Source organism: Schistocerca cancellata, chromosome 4 (genome assembly GCF_023864275.1).
Source record: "Schistocerca cancellata isolate TAMUIC-IGC-003103 chromosome 4, iqSchCanc2.1, whole genome shotgun sequence".
Lineage (NCBI taxonomy): Eukaryota > Metazoa > Arthropoda > Insecta > Orthoptera > Acrididae > Schistocerca > Schistocerca cancellata.
Genome location: NC_064629.1, coordinates 505,274,174 through 505,297,853, shown reverse-complemented (window position 1 = coordinate 505,297,853; position 23,680 = coordinate 505,274,174). Strand labels below are relative to the sequence as shown.

The following is a 23,680-nucleotide window of genomic DNA, read 5'->3' as shown; positions in this document are numbered from 1 at the left end:
TTTATCCTCTGGAGGATTTTAATGTAGGTATTAATCTGAAACCCTTGTTTCTCACATGCATAGGGTATGCTTTTCCATTTAAACATTTTCTGTATTTCTTTTCAGTTATTAGTCACATTGCTAGTTCTTCCATTATGAGGTCATTTCTGATTATATCTTACTCATTGCAAACTCTTACTTACATAAGAATATCCATTTCAGACCTTTGATTCTTGGAGTCCAGGAATCTGACACTCAAGATACATGGTACTTATCAGTGGAATTTGCCTTGAAACCTATCAGCTTGAGTGTAATCTTGCCACATATTTCATGACCTTCTCCTGTTATCTGCAGTAAACATTTCAGCACAGAAATAGTAAATGACAGCTGTGGTGAAGCTTCACAACAGTAAGAAGCGTTACTGTGTCAATAATACATCAGTGAAGTAAAATGCTGATTTACTTGGTGTATTTTGTTGTGGTTATTGTGTTTCTGCTGCTTTTACATCAAGTTGTGCCATACAAATTCAATACTCTTAGGACTCACATATTAATTGATAAAATTCCTGGACCTAAAGGTATTCCAATTTTAGGAAATGCATTACAGTTCAATGTTCCAACAGAAGGTGAGTTAAAAAATAATTATCTGTGACTATAAATTGATAAATATGGAAGCTTAATTGTCATTTGGACATTCCACTGGAGGACATTAACAAACGTGTGCATTGCTGCTTGCTAGTAAGCTAATAGCCTATGGTGAAAATAGATATATCTGATTTTTAACATATTTCATTTATTTAATTTGTAATACTCTTACTTGGATGTATTGAATGATGACATTTTACTTTACCTGAAGTGTGGATCTGGTTGTATTTCATGATTACAATTACAAATTAAATATAGAACATTTTCAAGTTTGTTGTTTTGCTTTAAATTTTAGATCAGATAATAATGTATTGCAGATATAAACATGTACATGAGTCATACAACATTATAACATTTCTGACTGATATTTTCAATAATTAGAAAATATGCTCTTGTTTCTAAACTTTACCTCAGTATACATGACCATCAATAATGATTAGTATATAACTAGGGCAAACGTGGAAAATTGCAAGTATATCAATTATTTTTTAAAGAATGTGGAGTGAGTCTTTATCGCAATAAAACAACTTTTGGAAAAAAAATTAGACACAGGGTATGAAATAGATCAGTTTGCAGAAGCACATTGTCTTGTATAGGGTTTGTGTATTAGCAAAACATATGGTTTAAAACTATTTTAAGTACTGAGGCAAATACCTTACAGCTGTCAGCTCATCCAACAACATCTTGAGGAAGTCATTTTCCCAAACAACAGCATTTTGTAATTATCACTGAACTGTAAAGCATTTTACCCCCTATTCATAATGGATAAGAAAATGGAAGTTATGAGTAAGTTTAAAACTGACTTTGGTTAGAAGATACATGTATACACACTAGGCATGACCAGAATGTATTGACTGTGAGCAAAAAGCTAACTGCACTGAAATGATGTTGATTCCTTGACAAGTTTTTAGAGAAAAAATGAACCTTAACTGATTTAGCTAATGATGAATGTGAGTGTGAAACAAATATTTTTAGAAGGCCTATACCACCTGAACTTATTTAATCTTCCAGGTGCCTCATTCTATGCATATTTCTCAAAGTTCCCATATTTTCAACAAAGTCTATGATGGAATATTTGTGCTCTGCCATATCACTATTTCTTGATTTTACTTCTTAATCATCTGTTATTGCATCTTGTATATCTATATACATCATTTTGTTTGCAGAAGTCAGTATATATTCACTCACTGTTTTCCTTCCTTTTTTTAAATTCATATATGCTTATATACATAAATATAGCTATTTCATGTTTAATATTTCACACTTCTCCCATTTGCTTTATTTTTGCTCATGTGTTAGGACAGAAGATTCTAACTGACAATACTGTTAATCATCAAATTTATGCATACAATTACTTCAGGTACACAGATATTAATTTCTTAACTGTGGAAAAAATTCGATCAAAATTCAGAATGTTAAATGCAAACAACACATATTTTGGAGAATGAGATTCTATAGTTGAGTTGCTGTAATGAACATAATGGCAAAATGAAGTCAATACATGTTTGTGTTATTTACACAGCCAAATCAAAGAATTGTTTCTGCCTGTACCATGAATTTACTTTGGTGTTTATTTATCCTTATGTAGTTATCTTTATTCATCCAAGGATAATCTCACAGTGAATATGATTTGTCAAGTTAATACAATGCCAATAAATAGGCCAAATATAATACACAATGTACATAACATGCTTTAAGAGGGTGGGGCAGATAGCCTACGGGGACAGGACAGAAAAGTTTTACCATCTGATGTTCTCCCTTATGAAATAAAAAGAAATGGATAAAGTGCTCGATCTTCTGGATTTATTATATGACAGGCCTGAAAATGATGTGTGAAGAAGCAAACAGATATCATAGAATGTATATTAATCTCTGGTTGTGATCTAAAATTAAAATACTTCAAAATTGCACCAACATGTTATGAGAAATATTAGTTTCCAAGTCTTAAATATCAGACCTACTCTAAAACATCAGCTTAGAGTTTAAAAATTGGAAAAGACTTTGTTTATTTCCACAAAATGAATACTACTGCAGCATGTTTAATACTGGTTCAGATGTAAGTAAGTTCACATCGGGCTCTTCTGTAGCCTAATTACAGAAACTTAGAGATATGTAAATGGGTTTGTAATTAATGTGAAGCAAATAATTCAACTCCTAATCTAAAAAAAGTCATTCAGCTCATACTGCACATAAAAACAGTTCTTGCATTATTAATGTGCAAAAATAAATTCTAGGAAATGTTGAATATTCTCACTACCTGTTGTCTTATTTAGTGAGATTGTTGGATAATAAAATGATATTACAAATTAGAAGCATAACATACACCTGAGACTTAACACCTCCATGTGAGTTTCAGACTAGAATTCTGAATTCTGATCCAAATTTTGTGATCAAGTTGCCACAGAGATGAGATGGAAGATTATGGCTGTCCATAATTACAATATAAAATAAAAGATTTTCTTTTTAGCATTACCCATTAAATTGTCATAACATTTGTGTTCTGACATTATGTGTCCTTGTTAATACTTATGGGATAATGTAGATAGTTAAATTAACATTCACATTGAAAGTGCTCAGGTATGTATTTTCCAGAAATTTATCAGCATGTTAACATTAACATCAAGACTGCTGCATTAAGTAAAAAGAACTTGAACACTGTAAATGGAAAAGTAGCAGTATATCCAAATTATCATATTTCTGGATGACTGTAATATTTATTTGAAATAGTTGCACTATACTTGTACATTCACAACAAATAATATGTGTTAATGATTACATATGACACATGAAAAAAAAAATGGTTGTTGGCTGATAGTGTGTCGTAAAATTGATAGTTACTGTTTCTGTTTGCTAATGTATGTGAATCATTTCATATACTTTGAGTGTAAGAATAACGCACAAAAACAAGTGACACATGTCAGTGATAGGATGCCAGTTCATACCAGAAAGCTAGAATCCAAAAATAAATTAAAAGCAGAATTTGAAAAGTTCTGCACAAACAATGTTGATCAATAACATTTTTCTAATAATATTGCTACTAAACCAAAACTGAAAACATTATTTTCATGCTTTAACATTTCAGTTTATTTTCATATCAAGAGGACAGCTGTTATCTGATGTACAACCTTTGTGGAATCATTGTTGTGATTAAAGGGATTTGTTGGTTAGGGATGCAAAAATAAGGGCCTACAAAGATCCAAATATGACTTTATAATAACAGGAACTGACATAACAAGGTGGAGTCACTTTACTTGCTGTCATTCTACTCCTTAACATATTTTTTTTTCTTGTCTTTCAACTGATCTCTTAACTGCTGGCGTCATTGAACTATCTGCCGGTTGCTGGGCCTCGCCTATCCACTTCGTCACAAAAAGCGAGGCACCTGGCGTATGCTTGGCGACTGTACTAAGTTGAACTCTCGTACTATCATAGACAAGTACCCAGTTCCTAACATCGTGGATTTTAACCATGCTCTTGCAGGCACCAAATATTTCTCAGTAGTGGACTGTAGGAGCGCCTATCATCAAATTCCGATGGCACCAGAGGATATTGAAAAGACAGCTGTTACAACACCTTTCGGCCTTTTCCAGTACTGGTTCATGCCCTTTGGATTCCGCAACGCTGCACAAACTTGGCAGAGATTCATAAACAAGGTGTTGTTTCATCTGGATTTTTGTTTCGTTTACTTGGACGGCATTCTTATTTTCAGTCCTACTTTGCAAAAGAACAAGGAACATTTTCAGATTGTTAAAGACACTATTATCGCTGCCGGTGTTGAACTGAATAATACGAAGCTCCAGTTACACCATACTTCAGTAAGATTCTTAGGCTACATCGTGTCAGCTAAGGGCCTCACTCCTCCCGAGGATAAAATCAAACCTGTTTTGGATTTGCCATGCCCTCACTTGTTTAAGGTGCTGTGCAGGTTCATCAGAACAGTTAACAATTATAGGAAGCACTTGCCTGCTGCAGCTGAGGTTCAGGTTCCCCTAACAGACACCCTTGCTGGCAAAAATACGATCAGCATCCGCCCGGTTCCCTGGACCCCTGCCATGGAACAAGCTTTTGACAAACTGAAGCACCTACTAGCAAACACAGTGACTATTGCCCACCCGCATCCAAACGCTACATTTTTTATCACCACGGATGCCAGTGATACCGCAGTAGGTGCTGTCCTCAGCCAAAACGTCAGAGATACTACCTCTCCTTTGCAGTTCTTTTCTAAGAAGCTCAACGGCGCTAAAAAAAAGTACTCAGCCTTTGATAGGGAGTTCTTCGCAGTTTATGAGGCTGTGAAGCACTTTTGCGCTGAGGTTGAGGGTAGGGATATCTAGATTTTAACCGACCATAAACCTTTGGTTGCTGCTGTAAAGAACCCACCAACTGACCCTTCACCTAGACGCTTCCATCATTTGAACTTTATATTGCAATTTACCTCTGACATACGATACATCAAGGGTGCAGATAATGTGGTCGCAGATTTTTTGTCTTGTGTCGGCGCTCTCACAACTCTGATAGACCTCTCTAACTTGCCTCAGCTGCAGTCTGGCGATATGGACACTATGGACCTTATTTCTGGACACAGCTTGTCACTCAAACCTGTGTGATCCACCTTTCCCAGTGTCATAGGCGAGGTTTGGTTAGTGTGACGAATCAACTGGTACGCTGCGTCCCTTCATACCAAAACCTCTACAGAGACAAGTGTTCGACAGATTACACAACCTAGCTCATCCAGGTGTGAGAGCCTCTACCAGACTTATTTCAGGGCGCTTCATCTGGCATTACATGTGTTGCGACTGCCAAGCCTGGGCTCGTGCCTGCATTCTGTGCTAACAAAATAAAGTTTTGCGGCACACATCGCCCCACTAGGCAGCTTCACTGCTCCTCCCAGTCACTTCTAGCATGTTCACATCGACTTGGTGGACCCCCTCACCCCCTCCGAGGGTTACAGATATGTGCTATCTCTCGTTGGGTGGAAGCTGCCCCGCTACCCAATATTACATCCGAATCAGTGGCACAATCCTTCATAGACACTTGGATTTCATGCTTTGGCTGCCCTGTTTACTTGACGACTGACCAAGGCCGTCATTTTGAGTCTGTCTTGTTTTCTGAACTATGTAGGCGTGCGGCATCAAGAAAATTCATTGAACAGCATACCACCCCCAAAGCAACGGCCTCGTGTAACGTTGGCATAGGATGCTTAAGACGGCCCTACATTGCCATGGCCTCCTTTGGACGGAAGCCCTGTCATTCGTCTTACTCGGTTTGCGGACCACTTTCAAGGAAGACCTTAAATGCTCAGTGGCCAAGTTCGTCTACAGGCAGTCCCTTACACTGCCAGGTGAACGTGTTGCTCCTACTCCAGTCGCCAAACCATCTGAACTGCCATCCTTGGTAGAACGGGTGAGGTTACGCTGGAACAAGCTTCAATCCCCGCCCCCTTACAGCCACATTCCGCCGCACACATATGTTCCCAAGGCGCTCAACACTTGCGAATTTGTGTTCCTTCGCGACGATACTGTAAAAGCCCCATTACAGCCCCCTTACACAGGCCCGTACAGAGTTGTCAAACGAACCAGTAACACAATGGACATTGTAATTAAGTGCTCAGTAACTACTATCTCCCTTAACAGGATTAAACCTGCTCACGTCGATTTTTCCCCTACCTCACCCACCACTGAAGAGACCATGCTCTCTGGCTGCCCTCGGCCTTCTTCCTCTGCTCATGATTCGAGTAAACTCACGCCTACACCGGCCCTGTGAACGAGCCCACACTCATTCCAGGGTTTTCCGCCTCCCAGCTTCCATAGCAGAGGCCCCAGCTCCCAGGGCTCTAATATAACAGTTCCATCTTCATGCAACAGCACACCATGCCACTCTTCTAACCGGTGGAGCCTGCAGGTTCCTGCCACGCCCACTCAGACCTCACCGTCTGACACTCACCCCTCTACTCGCAGCACACCGCGCTCACCATGCTATGGTTTCCCCACCTCAGCATACCTCTCCGTTAGCAGGCGCCACGTACGAGCTCTCTACTCATGTTCATCCTAATGACATTTGTGGTTTATCTGTCATCGCTAGTGGTGATACCGCATTAGCGCTGCTTGCGTGTGACAATTTGGGTGACTTGTTAGGTGGTGGGTCACAACGTGTAGTGAAGTGTTTCAAAATCTCTTGAAGTGCTACGTGTGGCAACCTACGTGCTTATGTTAGGCCAAGTGGAAAGGTGATCATTAGGTTCCCTGCCGACGACACCCTTCCACACCAGCCCTCCCGCACCAGCCGATGACTACGACCGCCGATGTAGCTTCAAGACATCAGCATCAGCATTCCAGGATTTGCTCCACGCTCTCCTCCCACACGGCCCGTGCCGTTAGACGTGGAGGAACTCACTGTAACCCACTTAAACTCTCGCCAACCCCCCCCCCCCCCCCCACCTTCGGATACATACTCTGTACTGCGGGGGGGGGGGGGGGGGGGGCATGTGGCGTCGATCCACGGATCGATAGGCCAAAACATCATATGTGTATTATGTCTTCGAGTTGATCTTTGTTTTTGTATACTTCCAGAAACTCAGTTCCTGCCTAGTCTTCGACCTGTACGTTTGTCGTGTAATAAAAGTATTGATGGTCAATACCTTACCACCTTGATATCTCCTTCAAGATCATGTGGTGACATGTACTGCCACAACTTTGTTGGATTGTAACTGAAATGCACTGAAGATGGCTATTTATAGCCAAAATCTAGATATGCAAGAGCAATAGAAATTGATGAGACTGCAACTGATTGCTGTGTGCCTCTCCTTCCTTACAGTCTATGGTTGTTGTTCACAACAGTTCCTTATGGAATCAATGTACTGTTCTTAGTTCAACAGGTGAAAATTTGAAATTTTTATCTACACTAGTTGGTACCATACTTTCTCTAGCTTTAAAGAGTGTGCCACTTTTAATACACACATCAACAAAGGATTTGCATCACCCTTTTATTTCAAAATTCATGGCACAAGAAACAAACCTTATGTCTGAGGCATGCACATATATACATTTTAATTGTGTCAAAAAAGCAAATGTTTGTGTAATGGCACAATCATCTGTTTCCTATAGGAGTTTTCTCACAGCAATCCTGAGCAACATCAATATGTAGTTGAATGTCCCCTTGCTTGGATGTAGGCTTGACTCCATTGAGGCATATCATTGAGGAGATCATAAAACTAGCCCTGATCCAAATTGTTCCAATCTTGAATGGCAATTCTGCATAAGCTGTGCAGAGTATGTAGTCATTGTTGAGATTTGAAAATAGCTTGTTTCAGTAATGCCACACATGTTCAAATAAGTTCATATCTATGGAACAGACAGGTCAGCCCATTCTGGTGATCCCGGCATACTGAAGTAACATGTTCATGAGCACAACATAAAGAAAATGTTAGTTATCATCCATCAAGATGAAATTGTCACCAAAATGATAGCCAAACAATCCCACTATTGAAACTTCGAGTCTCGGTCGGGCTCACAGTTTTAATCTGTCAGGAAGTTTTATATCAGCGCACACTCTGCTGCAGAGTGAAAATCTCATTCTGAATCCCACTATTGGTTGCAGAATGTCTTCCCTTTACTGTAGAGCAGTGAGTCTGCCCTCAAAAGCCGCAAAAAAATGTATGGTGACCCCATGTAATGCCACCCAAGGAATACCACCCTACCATTACCTTGTTGCACAAGAGGCATTTGATGTTACTGGGTTGTCTCCAGACATGTTGCCTGGAATTATCAGAGTACAAAAAGATCAGAGTTTTGTCCAAAAACAAAACCCAAGCCAGTCATGGGGTATCCATTCTTCATGATTTTTCATCCATCCTTAACTGGGTCCATAGTATTGTGGTGTATGACATGCTGACTGTCATGGTCATCAGGAATTGAGAGCTGCATCATGCAATCACCTCACAACAGTTTGATAAATCACATTATGTCCCTTAGCCTCTTCAAATGCTGAATTAAATCCTGAAGCACTCAGCCCATGGTTCCTTTTTACTCAAAAGTCACAGATCTTGACAATTTTATGCACCTGTCGAATGTGGTGTCCTGTGCCATGAAGTCCTCAACACTACCTGTCAACAGGAACCAATTCCATGTCCACACGACTTCACTTTGCCTCTGGTGCACATGCCTAATATCTTTCCAGGTTGACCATCCTTCTGTGCATAATGTGATGGTTTCAGACATGATTGTTGGTCATGATTATTCTTCATGGCATAATGCACATTCACTCTACTGTTCCACAGATGTCTCCAATGCATGCCTACTAGTGTTTTACTTTCAAATGAAATGCTTAGATCCCTTTGAGTGCAGCATTCTATCCATAGGTAGTGCTCATGATAACTATGTATATGTTTACAAACTATGACAGGGATGACCTTCCAGTCAGTACAGGAACAGTCACAATAGCAACATACCTCTGTGACATATTTGGGTGATGCAGATCATTTTTGGATGTGTGCATAAATACATGATCCCACATCCTTTAAGGGAGGTATGATGTCAACCGGGCTGACTTGGAGCAGGAGAGACATCACATGACATTTTAATTTCCACTGTCTATACTTTTACAAATAAATTCATAAAACTTTCTCAGCATGACCAGGAAGGATTCAGAATTTACACTCACAGCAGTGGAAGTTCGAAAACATAAAATAATTTTTTTTAAATGTGAAATTTCATCATTTTTTTCACTTACTAATGGCAGCATTTGTTCCTATAGGTACACTTTTCTTCATAAGTAAGAGAGATTCTTCAATGAATTTTGCCCAGCATACAAACCATACTCAAAGGTGTATGAAACTCTAGAATTTTACAAATCTATTAAAAACTGTGGCAATAACTGATGTAACCAACTAGAAAATTTGTGTTTTTTTTCTAAACATGAAGTTTAAAATATAACAGCTCATTCATTTTCTTATAAATTAAATAAATTCTAGAGTTTCATACACCTGTAAGAATGGTTTGTATGCTGTGCAAAATTCATCGAAGAATCTTTCTAACTTATGAAGAAAAGTGTACCTATAGCAACAAATGCAGCCATTAGTAAGTGAAAGAATGATGAAATTTCACATGTAAAAAAAAAAAAAATGATTTTGTTATGTTTTCGATCTTCCACTGCAATGAGTGTGAATCCTGAATCCTTCCTGGTGATGCTGACAAAGTTTTATGAATTTATTTGTAAAAGTATAGACAGTGGAAATTAAAATCTCCTGTGATGCCTCTCTTGCTCCAAGTCGGCTTGTTTGACACCCTACCCCCCCTTAAGGTAATTGATGTTAATATGATGACAGGTCTGTATGTTGTATTTCAGTGTCTCTGCACCAGTGCTCTGTAATACATTTTATACATTAGTGTGTGAAATCATGTTATATTCCTGTTTATGTCAAACTCTTCACATTTTTTATCCTCTGCAAAAATAAAAATAGATGCTATCTAAGCAGGAAATGCAAATTACAGATATGTTTCGTGATATTTCATTAATTTTGTTCTTAGATCTAGCCATGTGGCAAATCCATCAGACATGTGTAAAGAGTCATTTTTTCATGTAGACAGTGACTTCTTAGAAAACAGAAATTGTTCTGTGTCCACTGGCAGAATGATTAAACTACATAGTTCAACATTAAAATGGCGTATTTCTTGTAAAAATAATAATACATTGTCATTTAATTTCCATCATTTGGATGCTATATTTGTATGTATTAAAGCATGAACTAACATTTTGCTTTGAAGAAAGTTCAGGACTCACATTACAAAGGAGTGAAGTTCAATCGTGTTGTATTCACTAAATCAAGTCTAGTGCCAAACATCCAAGGTAGCAGCAAGTGAATCTAATACCACAGAATGTTCATTGCTGTACAAGATTTCTGGCTTGCATGCTTTGCAACATATGTGATCACAAACAATTAATGTGTGCAACACAATATGAAACATGTCATAAACATTTATTAAAACAGTACATACATACAATACTCAACTTCTTGTGCTGATAGGTGCCTGACACTGAAGTTCCAAATTCTGTTCTCTAACTAGTCTAACACACTGAAAGTGAACTAACTAATACATGAAGTTCTGTTTTGACTGCTGTCTGTGGCAGATATTAAGTTCCATCTCTGAATCTGAATTTCATTACACATTTAGCATCAGATGAGCACTCATAAATAGTGACTGCAGACACAGAAAATCCTTAATTTTGTGAACTTGATTTAAGCTTCTTTAGATTCCATCACTTCACTAGCAAAATAAAATGCAAACTATGAACTTCTGCTCTCAGATATTTCTCGAAAAAGAAAAATGAAGGTACACTGTCTCTATTTCGTTATTGTACTAGTTTAAAATTAAAAAACAGGGGTCAGTATGAGGTGTTATTGAAAATACCAAAGGCTTAAATTTCATCAGCCTTAAAAACCTAATGTTTTATACAGATTAAAATGATCTTGAGTGGAACTGAGTTGTAAATAAAAAAATACTATTTAAATGTTTTGTAAATTATAGAATAAATAAGAAATAAAATATAACTTTAGAAAGCTGTTATTGGATGATTTATAGAAATTAATACCAACTGATCGTCATTTATTTTTGAAGAATGCTCTCTGTGCTACTCAGAACCCACAAGAGATTTCTACCCAGCATATGCATAAAATATGAGGGTGTAGAGAGAGAAGAGGTTGACAGCGCCAAATTGTTGGAATTATTAATTGACAATTATTTGTGTTGGAACATTAAAATAATTTTTTTTGTTTTGTGGTGTGAATATTGTCAAACATAAGGTAATGTACAACTAAGCAGGTGGAATATTTTGTCACTTTCATTGCAGTATGTCATGAAGTATGATATTTGGGACAACTTCCCCAAAACCAAGCTAAAATCATCAAAGTCCAAAAGCATGAAACACAAATTATTTGTAGCATATTTGGAAACAGTCTACAGAGGTCTGTTTGAAGAACTGAGATATATGCATTACTGTTTCTTATTTTATGTCTGAACACAACTTATTTCTATTTCAAATGAACCACTGGGTTCATGGAATCAATTCTGAGAACAAGAAAATCTACACAAAGACATTAAATCCACTTAATTTGTTTAAAAAAGTGCCAATTTTCTAGGAACCCGTATTTTCAGTAACTTGAAGGAACCCTGTAAAAAGTCTGCTTACTAATAAAGTATCATTTGAGAGGTTCTTAAAGGGTCTATTGGATATGAACAGCTTCTACATCAATGCTGGATTTCTTAGGGGCTATAGTAACTGATGTACATATGGTAAACTGCCAAACTCTTTCAGCTAAAGTAACTTTTGATTCATTAAAGATAATTATGTTATCTTTTCCTCTTGACAACTAGTGACTGACAGCTCAAGAAGCAAAGATTAATGCACCTTACAACTTCATTTATTATTGAGATATAAGAATTAACTCTATTTGATGGAACTATACTCCACTCTCCACAGAAACTTGCAATGAGCTGTTGTCATGCTAGAACATTAAATTTTACAAAGGTTTAAATATTTTTGTATCAAAGCTAACTTCATACTGCTCAAAATCATTCAGCCTGATTTATAGCATGATGATCTATCTCTCATGTATAAAACACAGGGTGATGTACAAATCACATTAACTTAGACTAATAATGCTAGTTTCCATGGAGAGTGGAGTAGACTTCCAGGCAGTGTATTATTCAAACAGCAGAGGAAACAGCACAAAACTCCCCATATTAAACAAATTTTTACTTTGTAATTTCTTGTCAGATGTACAAATGAGTTATATCATTAAATTTTCCTTATACTGATCTGCTATTGTGGTGCAAAAAGTACCATATACCCATTTAAGAAAACAAAGTTAACACCTATATGTCAATAAGAAATGTAGTTGCAAAATGTGTTGATCTTTATTTGATGACCTCCTGTCATTTCATCATGGTGAAAGGAGATCACAAATATCTTTAATGATCCATAAGTATTTTGAAGTGAAAAAGCTAGGCATCGCTCCATATGTATTTAGCAGGTATCTCTGCTAAGAGTCACCAGACTCAGTTTCTCAGATATTTCAGCAAATAGTTACATCATGATTTATCAATGTTTTGCTAAGTCAGCCCAAACAAATATTGCTCATTGTGTATTTCATGTGATGCCCAATGTCAACAGAAAAAATTGGTTTGTTTCTCATTTCAAGCAAAATGCTTTATGAAGGGGAATTTGATGTGCCCTTTGGACAGAGAATCTGCCTCCACAGCTCTGTGCTCAGTGTGGCTGGCTGCTATGTGTGGATCGAGATTCAGCTCTCAGTATGGCCAGAGATTTTACCTTGGTGGGAGTACTGGAACAGGATGTACTCAGCCTTGTGATACCAATTGAGAAGCTACTTGACTGAGTCATAGTGCCACTGGGTCTACTAAACTGACAATGGCTGGGAGTGTGGCCTGCTAATGGCCACCCCTTCATCCCACACTGAAATGATGCCATTGGCAGAAGATGACATGGCAGTCAGTTGGTCCCACCTGTGACGAGAATGATGGTGCTTATTATTATTATTATTTGATAGAGCAGTGACAAATTAATTTAGTGGTCTATTTGGTTTACTTATGTATGGTAATGGGAATAGTAAAATCTAAAAGGTAACCAGCAGTCCAGGAGTGACTGAGTAGTGCAGATGCACTGTGGCAGGAGGATGACTTTGCAGTATGAGGCAGTACACAAGATAGGGCAATTCCTGCAAGGAAGATTTGATGAATAAACATTTAGCTTTATAACAAGTGGTATTCATTAAACTGAGTATCATGCTAGACCAGTATGAGACTGTTGTGCCAAATGAGAACATTTTGTTTGTGTACTGTTTCAGTACAATAATATGATGTACATAAGAAAGAATAGTGCATAGTTTTCCTGAGAATGTTTGGCTGCAATAGCTCACTAGCTGTCTTACATGTTTAGATGTGTGTGGTAAAATCTGCATTAGTCTGTGACTGTAAATATTTTTAAAGTTTTTGACTTACTCCATATACTTAATGACCATTTCATTTAGGATCTGTGGAAATAATTGTGACTCACTAGTTCTCTTGTAAGTATTATTTTGTGTTTTTGTGTCTCTGATATGTTCCGACCTCCAAGCATTTCCTAGCTATGAGTTTATACAGAGAATGGTATACCTAATCTAAATCACATATATAATATGATAACAGTACAGAGCCCTACAACTGTCACACAGTAGTACTGACAAGGGGAATTCAGAAGAATCTCAGAAAACATTTTAATTAAAAAAAAATTGAAAAAAATCATTTTATTGGTAACAAGCAAGGGTTATCATAAAATATCTATACATATTATAAAAGTGGATATATCTATGTTTGTACCTGTATGTATGCATGTATATACTTCCCTCATCTCCTCCTAAAGCACTGTATCAATTTCAATCAAACTTGTTACACATATTACTTACTGTTGGGGTAAGAACCATCTACTTCTGAAAGAGAAGTATAGCTCACACTGCACAAACAACCAGATTATATTCATCCAGTATTTGAGAATGAGAGCATTTAGTGACTTGCAACCAACTTTACACATAACATCAAACCTTTAAAACACTTTTCTTGCTGCCTCCCTCCACAAAATGATGAAAGGAAAAAAAAAAAAATTGCCTACTACATTTTCTCTGTTTATGCAGCAAAACTGCCACATCAGGCATACCTTTTAATTTATTAATTCTTTACTAATAACTTTATTTGCAACACATTTTGCAGGCACTATTCACATATGCCACTGAGTGTGTACTTGCAAAAATATACCATTTTATGATACATAGTTCAGGAGATATGACGCCATAAAAATTGAGCTGTGTGAAAATAAAACTGCAGGGTTAAAGTCCCTGAGGATACAGGTGAAATATGTTTGCAAATATGTGTCAGATATGTTAAATATGTGTGAAATATATGAGAGATGTATGTACCTGTGCAAAGCCTTGGGTAAAAAAATCCTTATAAGTCCCTGGATCAATTTCAGCTGAACTTGGTACACATATTACTTACTGCATGGGAGAAAATAATGTGGGAGGTAGAACCAGCAACCTCCTGTTGCGGTGAGAATGCTGTCATTTAATAAACAATTTTATGATTTTTGTTTTAATTTCTATTGATAATTTGTAGGAAAATGTGGGGAGAGAAGGGTGGAGGAGGAGATATACAGACAGAGAGGGGGAAGGAGGATATGGACACACATAGGGGGATGTAGAGATGAACAGAGAGAGAGTGAGGGGAAATGGACAGAAAGGGAAGAGGAGGACATGGCCAGCGAGAGGGGAGACGAGGAGACAGGGATGATGATGATGATTATTATTATTAATATTATTATATTTGGTTTGTGGGGCACTCAACTGCATGGTCATGAGCACCCATACAAATTCCTAACCTTATCACAGTCCAGGCTTGCTACATGCTAAAGAAATGATGAGGACAACACAAAAACCCAGTCCCTGGGTGGAAAAAATCCCTGACCTGGCAGGGAATCAAACCCAGGGCTCCATGATTCAGAGGCAGCAACATTAGACACTAGGCCATGAACAGGAGATGGAGAGAAAGAGAGAGAGAGAGGAAAGGGGAGGAGATATACAGAGAGAGGGGGAGGAAGAAATGGACAGATAGAGAGGAAGGAGGAGATCAACAGAGATAGGGGGAAGAAGAAAAGGATAGTGAAAGGGAAGATGAGAAAATGGACAGAGAGAGGGGAAAAGAGGAAGTAGATGGAGAAAGGAAAGAGGTGAAGATGGACAGAGAGGGAGGAAGAGGAGATGGACAGAGAGAGGGGAGGAGGAGATGGACAGAGAAAGGAAAGCGGAGGAGATGGACCAGATTTTTGGAAGGGGGGGGGGGGGGGCAGGAGAATATGGATGGAAGGAGGGGGACAGTTGTTCACCGAATTTTGAAACCTTGAAGTTCAACACTAAAATGAAGCACACTGATGGAACTGCATGTTGCAGGATCAGTGAATGAGCTGATGATTTTCAGGAAATTCCATAAATTCAGAATGAGAGTGGTCACAGCATACTGAAACATGTAAGGCAAGATGGACAGTAATTTTATAGATCTGTCATTAGCAATAATACTTCTTTAATCTTTCTTGTTGAGAAGTTATATTTTTGAAGATATTAACTGTTCTCAAAAGAACAGATACCATTAATGACCATGCAGCTTCTCTAGAATAAATGATAATTAATTGAAACCCTTAGCTGCTGACAGGTGTTGTTGATATACCTCAATGGGGACAGCTGAAAATGTGTGCCCCAACTGGGATTCGAACCCGAGATCTCCTGCTTACATGGCAGACACTCTATCCATCTGAGCCACCGATGACACAGATGAATAGTTCTACTGCAGGGACTTATCCCTTGCACACTTCCCATGAGACCCTCATTCCCGACTGTCTATTAGGAACATTATGTATGTAGATTGTGAACAGTTGGGAATGTGGGTCTCACGGGAAGTGTGCAAGGGATAAGTCCCTGCAGTCATGCTATTCATCTGTGTCCTCAGTGGCTCAGATGGATAGAGCATCTGCCATGTAAGCAGGAGATCCCGGGTTCGAGTCCCAGTTGGGGCACACATTTTCAGCTGTCCCCATCGAGCTATATCAACAACACCTGTTGACAGCTGAGGGTTTCAAGTAATTATCAGCTATATTTTTGTTACTTTAAATAAGTCAGGTATATTAAATACCTTCATTAAATGAGCTGTGGTAGATTGGAGGCATAGGCACACTGATAAAGTAAGATCATTTTCAAAGTGAAAAATGGGAAAGCATGCCTAGCAAATTTTATTTCCTAACATCTTATATGAATAATATTCTCAAATTCTCAGGGTCCTGGTAGGATACCAATAGTGTATTTGTAGGGCTATTGTTGAGAGGATGCTGTCATTCAATAAGACATTTTATGGGTTTTGTCTTATTACCTAGTGGTAATGTGTAGGAAAATATTCTAACACTTTCAACATCATTGTTTCAGAATTCATACCAGTCCTGAAGAAAATATATGATGATTATTATCCTATATACAAAATATGGTTCCTGGGTGTCACCATAGTGTTTATCGGTGATCCAGATGGTGTTGAGGTATGGCATTTTAGCTTATCAGTTATCTCTGTTTATAAGAATTGTTATGTAAATTCTCTTAGAATTTGTTCATATTTACCATGTGATTGGCTGAGAAAATTTATGAGCAAATTCATTGTCACTATAAAGTTTACTCCAGCCAATGCTCAATAATTTATATTTTAATCAAAATTGTCTTTGTTTGGGTAGTAATTAATGACAGCCCTCCAAAAATAAATAAACCAAAATTCAAGTACATATGTGATGACACTGCATTAACAAACCAAAAAATACCTAATTTCAGTACATATTTAATAGCTTTCACAGCCACACCAGCCTATATAAGGACTTACAGTGGCAAGTCACCTCAATTGTCTAATAGGACTCTCAATGAAATGTTGAGCCGAAACATATTTTAGGGCAGCGAGCAGCCAGCAATTTTTATGCTATAACTTTTAAATTTTATGTAGTTGGGTACTTTTAATTAGTTAATGTAATGCCATCATATATTTACTTGGTTATTTTTTGATTTTTGTAGGGCTATTGACAATTTTCTTAGAAGTCTATTCAGTTCATTTGATTTTAAATCTTACAGTGAATTAAACTGAAATTGTGCACATCAGTTTTTAGTTACAAGTTAGAAATGGTTTTCTGTTCAGTATTACTGTTCTCTAAGGAATATTCTGTGAAGTAAGTTGTCCAAAAACTCATGTCACTTCTGATTCAAGTGTCACTGATGCTATAGAAATATGAGAGTTAGTGAACATCTTGGATTTTAATTTTCTGCATTAACCAACTTTAACATTGATATATACACAAAAAAACTAAAAACAGTGAGAATATGTCCAAAACATGAATTTCCTTCTTCTGCTGTAAAAGAAACTTACACAAACTGCATGGCTTTTATACTACATCTTACACAAGTAAACTGATTTCATGAACTGGCATATGATGTCAAGCACATAAAATAAACTAAAATTTTTAGGGAAACACATTTACCAGCTTGGACACTGAATTCCATATCAATTATTCATCACATATGAATCATTGTAGTGTCTGAAAAATAGTATAAATTTCCTCAAGTATACCTTTCTTCTGCAGAAAATCCTAAGTAGCCAGCAGCATATTACAAAAAGTGATGATTACATGATTCTGGAGCCATGGTTGTGCAAAGGACTGTTAACCAGCACAGGCAAGTTTTCTATACCTTCATGTATTTTGACATACTGATACAAATATTTCTTGAAATTAACTGACAAAATACTGTGTTAATTATTGTTATTAATATGCATTAAACTGTTTTGGAACTCTCTAATTCCTCTGGTAATACAGATTATCAATTAGTGACCATATTAATTCTGTTCCTCCATCACCTGTATGAAGTCAGGAACCTACATCTACATCTACATAAATATTTCACAAGCCTTCTGATGGTGTTGTATTGTATTGTATTGTATTTTTTATTGGTCCTGTTGTCTACATAGCAGCTTATGCATAAGACATAGGACACGTCAAGTTATAAATATACAGACAGGCTGAAAGTCATTTCAAGGCATACATATTTAAGGTTACAATAATACACTTTACACGTAAGTATTTACATAACACATTTCATAAATTTAAATATTCTTCAATGGAGTAAAAGCAGTGATGCTATAAATATGACTTTAGAGATTTTCCAAATGGATTGACCTCAGTGATAGCTTTTATGTTTTCAGGAAGTTTGTTATAAAGCTTAACTCCCATGTGAAAAGGTCCTTTTTGGCACAGTGCTGTGCTGATTTGAGTCATATCTAAGTTTCTGTTTTGTCTGGTAAAGTGATCATGTATATCGCAGTTTTTTTGCAGTCTCCAGTCCTTGCCTATTACATTTAATTTAAAGAACAAAAGGGTTTCCATAATGTATACACATGGTAATGGAGGAATACCAGATTTCTTAAACAGGGGTTTACAAGAGTCTCTAGGCTTGCACCCAAACAAGATTCTAATGGCTCTTTTTTGTAGTTTAAAAGTGGTATTAGCTGTTTTAGAGTTTCCCCAGAAGGTGACCCCATATCTAAGACAAGAATGAAAGTACGCATGATATGCATTCAATACTGTTTTCTCACTACAGCATGATTTTAATGAACAAAGAAGGTAACATATTTTGCTCAGTTCTGCATTGAGATATTCAATATGCCTATTCCATATGATGTTACTCTGCAGCCAAAGTCCTAAGAATTTGGTTTCAGTATTGTTACCAACTGGTTCGTCATTGATAGAGACTGATGGGATAAATATGTGCTTGTTAGTAACATTGTGGAATTTTAGAGCAATGGTTTTCTTACTGTTTATTACAAGCTGATTACTCTGTGCCCAGCTGCTAAGTTGTTTCGTGGCCGTGTTTACTGTCTGCTGTAACTGTTCATCGTCGTCATCTGTTAGTACAATCGTGGTATCATCTGCAAATATGATTGTTTTGTGTGCATCTACATTTAAGCTTAGATCATTTATGTACAGAAGAAACAGAAGGAGTCCCATTACTGATCCTTGGGGTACACAACATTTAATTTGTTGATAGTCAGATAAGTGATTAGATACAGTTTTTAGTTCAATATTAGTGTGCTTGATGCTCACTGCCTGCTTACAATTAGTCAGGAAGGAAGTGATCCACTTGTTGGACAGACCTCGAATACCATATCTTTCAAGCTTTGATAGCAGAATTTTATGGTCCACCATGTCAAAAGCTTTTGACAAGTCAATAAATACTCCTATTGTTTCCTGTTTTCTGTCCATCAGGCTTAGGAAAGAATTGATGCACTCATAGACAGCGGTTGTTGTTGACCTCTTATTTCTGAATCCATGTTGTTCATTACATAGGATGCTGTTTTTATTTATCAATTTCATAAGTTTCTCATACATAACTTTTTCCAGTACTTTAGAGATGCAGGAGGAAATTGTGGTGAGTCTGTAGTTATTTTCATTGTCTTTATCCCCTTTTTTATATACAGGAATAACTTTTGATGTTTTCAACACGTCGGGGAAAGTGCCTGCCTGAAGTGAGCAGTCACATAAGTGTGTGAGTACTTCAATTAGGTTTGATGCACTCTTCTTTAACATTGTTGCCGGTATACTGTCAATACCTGCCGATTTGGAATTTTTTAGTCCTTTTGTTGCTTTAGCTACTTCATCTTGTGAAACAGAACTGTTAATAATACTGCCTTGTACTTTTATGCTTAATATTTGAGCAAGATGGTCACTAAAGCCTGCATTGAAAATTTTTAGTGAGGTGTTGTGTAAACTCTTCTTGACTAGAAACTGATCAAGAGCTGTTTGGCAAGTTTCTGTTACTCGAGTAGCTGCTTTTACTTCAGCCTTTAAATTGTAGGACATTGCAAGGTTCAAAATGGTCTCCCTATTTCCGCTATTCATGAGGAAATTATGGAGGCTACTTCTAGTATCACTAACTGATACCTCCTTCCTATTCCACTCATGTATGGTGTATGGGAAAAATGATTGTTGGTAGGTCTCCGTATTAGCTCTAATTTCTCAAATTTTTGCATTGTGATCATTTCACAATGTTTATTTGGGAGGAGGTAATATGTTGTCTGACTCTTCCTGGAAGGGACTCTCTAGAAATTTCCGTAGTAAGCCTCTCTGTGATGCACAACCCTTCTCTTGTAACATCTGCCACTGGAGTTTGTTGAGTAAATCTGTAATACTGCCACACTGACTAAATGATCCTGTGATGAAAGACACCAATCTTTGTTAGATACTCTCTAGTCCTTCTATCAGTTATACATGGTAATGTGGGCAAATAACATTTTTCTTGAAAATCTTAGTGCTCTTGTTTGTACCTCCTCAATGCCTCAAATAAGATATGATTAACATAAGCCTCACACGAAACTCAAATACTCCAGCTGAGACCTAGTCAAAGAACAGTGTATCCCTTGCTGCACCTTACTCCAAATTAGTCTCATTTTTTGGAAAAGGGCATTGTTTATTTCATATATTCTTAACCATTCAGACATGTTTGATCATGCAGGAAGTGTCTATGTCAGCTAAGCACTGTATATTGTGATGGTATACTGTTGCTGTTCACTTCCACAAACTCAGAACAGATTTTTGCAATTTTGTTCCCCTTAAAAAGCTTGCAATGAATTACTGCACACCACCCCACTTTATCAATGAGCTGCATCATGTTTCTAGACAAACAAAAAATTAATTAGAAAACTTTTTTCAGCAAATAATTAAAACTTTATGACTATCCCATGCAAATATCAGAGGCTGCTACCCATGCAGATGACTGTCTGTGGATGAACAGAAGGTCTTTTTGGATTAGGTGACTCTCCATCCAGTGCAGATAATGGTAGCAATAAGACACCTTCAAAGTATTAGTGAAAGATCTACATAAATGCTCCAATCAGATTAAACTATTAAAATTGTATTGATGAGTGGCCAAAGCCTTCACAAGAAAGAAAAACACAACAGAGTTTGAAGTGCCCTTAAAGAATAATGGTGATCACGTAATACTAGGTACAGACAGATAGCTAAAACTTGAAATTTATGGTGGTGAAATTTTTTAGGTAAAATCAAAGTGTGTATTGAAATTATGGGCTAATGGGTGATGAAGGTAGTGTATTTGTTGCAGTAGAAATTGAAATCTACCAAGACTGAGATTGAAGCAGCAAACAGGATTGTTTGAGGAAGGCTCAGTATCAAGGGTGGGCATAAACTTTTAATTAGATCCCTATCAACCACCAGATACACACCCAGATGTATACAAAAACCTTGTGGAAAACTGCAGCTTGTTAGTAATGTCATCATCGGAGGAAACTTTAACCATCCAACAATCAGCTGCAAAAATTACAGTTTTGCAAGTGGTCGAAAAGGCAAGACATCATGCAAAATATATTAGATGCAATAGCAATGAATAGTTCAAAAATGGTTCAAATGGCTCTGAGCACTATGGGACTTAACCTCTTTGGTCATCAGTCCCCTAGAACTTAGAACTACTTAAACCTAACTAACCAAAGGACATCACACACATCCATGGCCGAGGCAGGATTTGAACCTGCGATCGTAGCGGTCGCGCAGTTCCACGCTATAGTGCTTAGAACTGCTCAGACACTCAGGCCGGCAGCAATGAATAGACATGATCTTCTTCAGGATGTCAATGTTGAAAGTGGTATCAGCAACCACGAGTAAACTGTAGCAACAACAATTACCAGATTACAAGGCATGGTTAAAACAAGTGGAAATATGGACATGCTCAGTAAGCTAGATGAAAAGGTAATATATCAAATCTCAAGGAGGAACTCAAAACATTTAGTTCTGGTAGGAACATGTACAGGAACTGTGGCTAAAGTTTAGAAGAAAAATTGACCAAGCACTGGGTTTACATTTGCCTAGTAGAAGAGTTTGTGATGGGAGGGCTATGCTGTACAGTCTCTGTAAGGAAGCTTCTAAAGAAACAATGACTGCAGCACAGGAGGTGTAAAACAAAGCATGGGAGAATAGCTAGGTGGATTCCAAAGGAAGAATTTTTGGGTACAAAAAGGCAATAAGTGAAAATTAACACAGTAGAATCGTATTAAAAGACCTCCCATAAAGCCCTAAAATTGCTGACCATATGTAAAGGCTTTCACTGGTATCAAAGACACCCATGGATGACTAAAGAACTGAAATTTTTGGTATCAAAGCAAAAGAAGAAAAGCCGAACTCTGTTTTGAAATGTTCCTTACAAAGGAAAATCCAGTATTACATGACCATTTTAATTCTGACAACACTTGTTGTGAATGTTGTAACTGAAAGCTACTATTAACTCTGCCCAAACATCCACAGTAGCAAAAAAGCGTTTTACTGCTATAGTTCATTAAAGGTGACTGTTTGCACCTTTACTAATTAAACACTTGTTTGACAGTGCAGCACTGCAACAGAAACATGGCAACACAATAAGAAATCATCAGTAACATTTATTAAGAGTGTGTCACAAAATGGTGCTGAACTTTCGTTCAGTGTGATGCGTGGTAGTTGATATCCTAAGCCTAATACAGTGATATACAAATAAAAATGCTGTCTCTTGGCAGTCTTTTTATATTGTCACTAACTGATAGAAATGATGCAGATACTCATTGGGTTGTCTTTATTACTCCATAAACAGCAACTGCTAAGTTGGAATATTGTCTGTAGAGAACTGTACTGAACTGGCTACAGGCACTGAAATGAACTGTCTAGCTGCTGGTTCTGAACTGTGAGAGTCTCCACAGTGTGCTATGTTTTGGCCTGTTGGCAGAAGAGTTTTCATGTCTGCCAGTACAAGGTGGTAGCAATGTAGTCCACAGTTGACAGTGCTCCCTTTAGTGGCTGTCCACACTATCAGTGGATGAGTACAATGCTCTGAAGGGCAAGGTACAGAAACTGGAAGAGGTATGGGTTTGTGAGCGCCATCTAGAAGCTGCTGCACAGAACTGAGAGCCACTGGGAAATTATGACTGTGTGGTGACAGACTCTTGTGGTATCTGTTGTGTATCTCATGGGAAAGGGGGGGGGGGGGGGAAGTTGTTGGAACTGGCTGACTTTCTTAGTATCCTGCTTTCTTGTTTGTTGGCATCCACATTTGGTGGGTGTACATACAATAATTCATACATACAATAATTCATTTATTTTATGAACATAAAAAAGGACCTGCAACTGCAGGGCCCAGATTTTAATGGCCTAAAATACCTTGAAAATTATCACCAAAATGACATAAAATATTGATATAGTGACATGGAAATGATATAAAACATATGTAAAGTGAATTATAAAACAATCTAGAGTAACAACAAACTTTATAAGTAGTCAGAACTGAAATTACCAAAAGGATAATTAATTTAAAATCAGTAAAGACTGAAAGATGAAGCTATAAAGACTAAATGTCAACTGCAACTTAACAAACATTTCAAAGCACTTAGTGAATGAGATGGCAGTGAAGA

The 23,680-nt window shown here is 37.4% G+C and overlaps 1 protein-coding gene across 1 annotated transcript in view; it reads left to right on the top strand.

Annotated features, from left to right (window-relative positions):
• Window positions 1-249: 249 nt before the first annotated feature.
• Window positions 250-23,680, top strand: part of LOC126184708 (cytochrome P450 4c3-like) — a 151,890-nt gene continuing 128,459 nt past the window's right edge. The window contains exons 1-3 of the mRNA XM_049927228.1: window positions 250-604; window positions 16,639-16,745; window positions 17,826-17,916. Coding sequence (XP_049783185.1) covers window positions 430-604; window positions 16,639-16,745; window positions 17,826-17,916 — 373 coding nt within the window. The 5' untranslated portion in view covers window positions 250-429. The remainder of the gene's footprint in view (window positions 605-16,638; window positions 16,746-17,825; window positions 17,917-23,680) is intronic.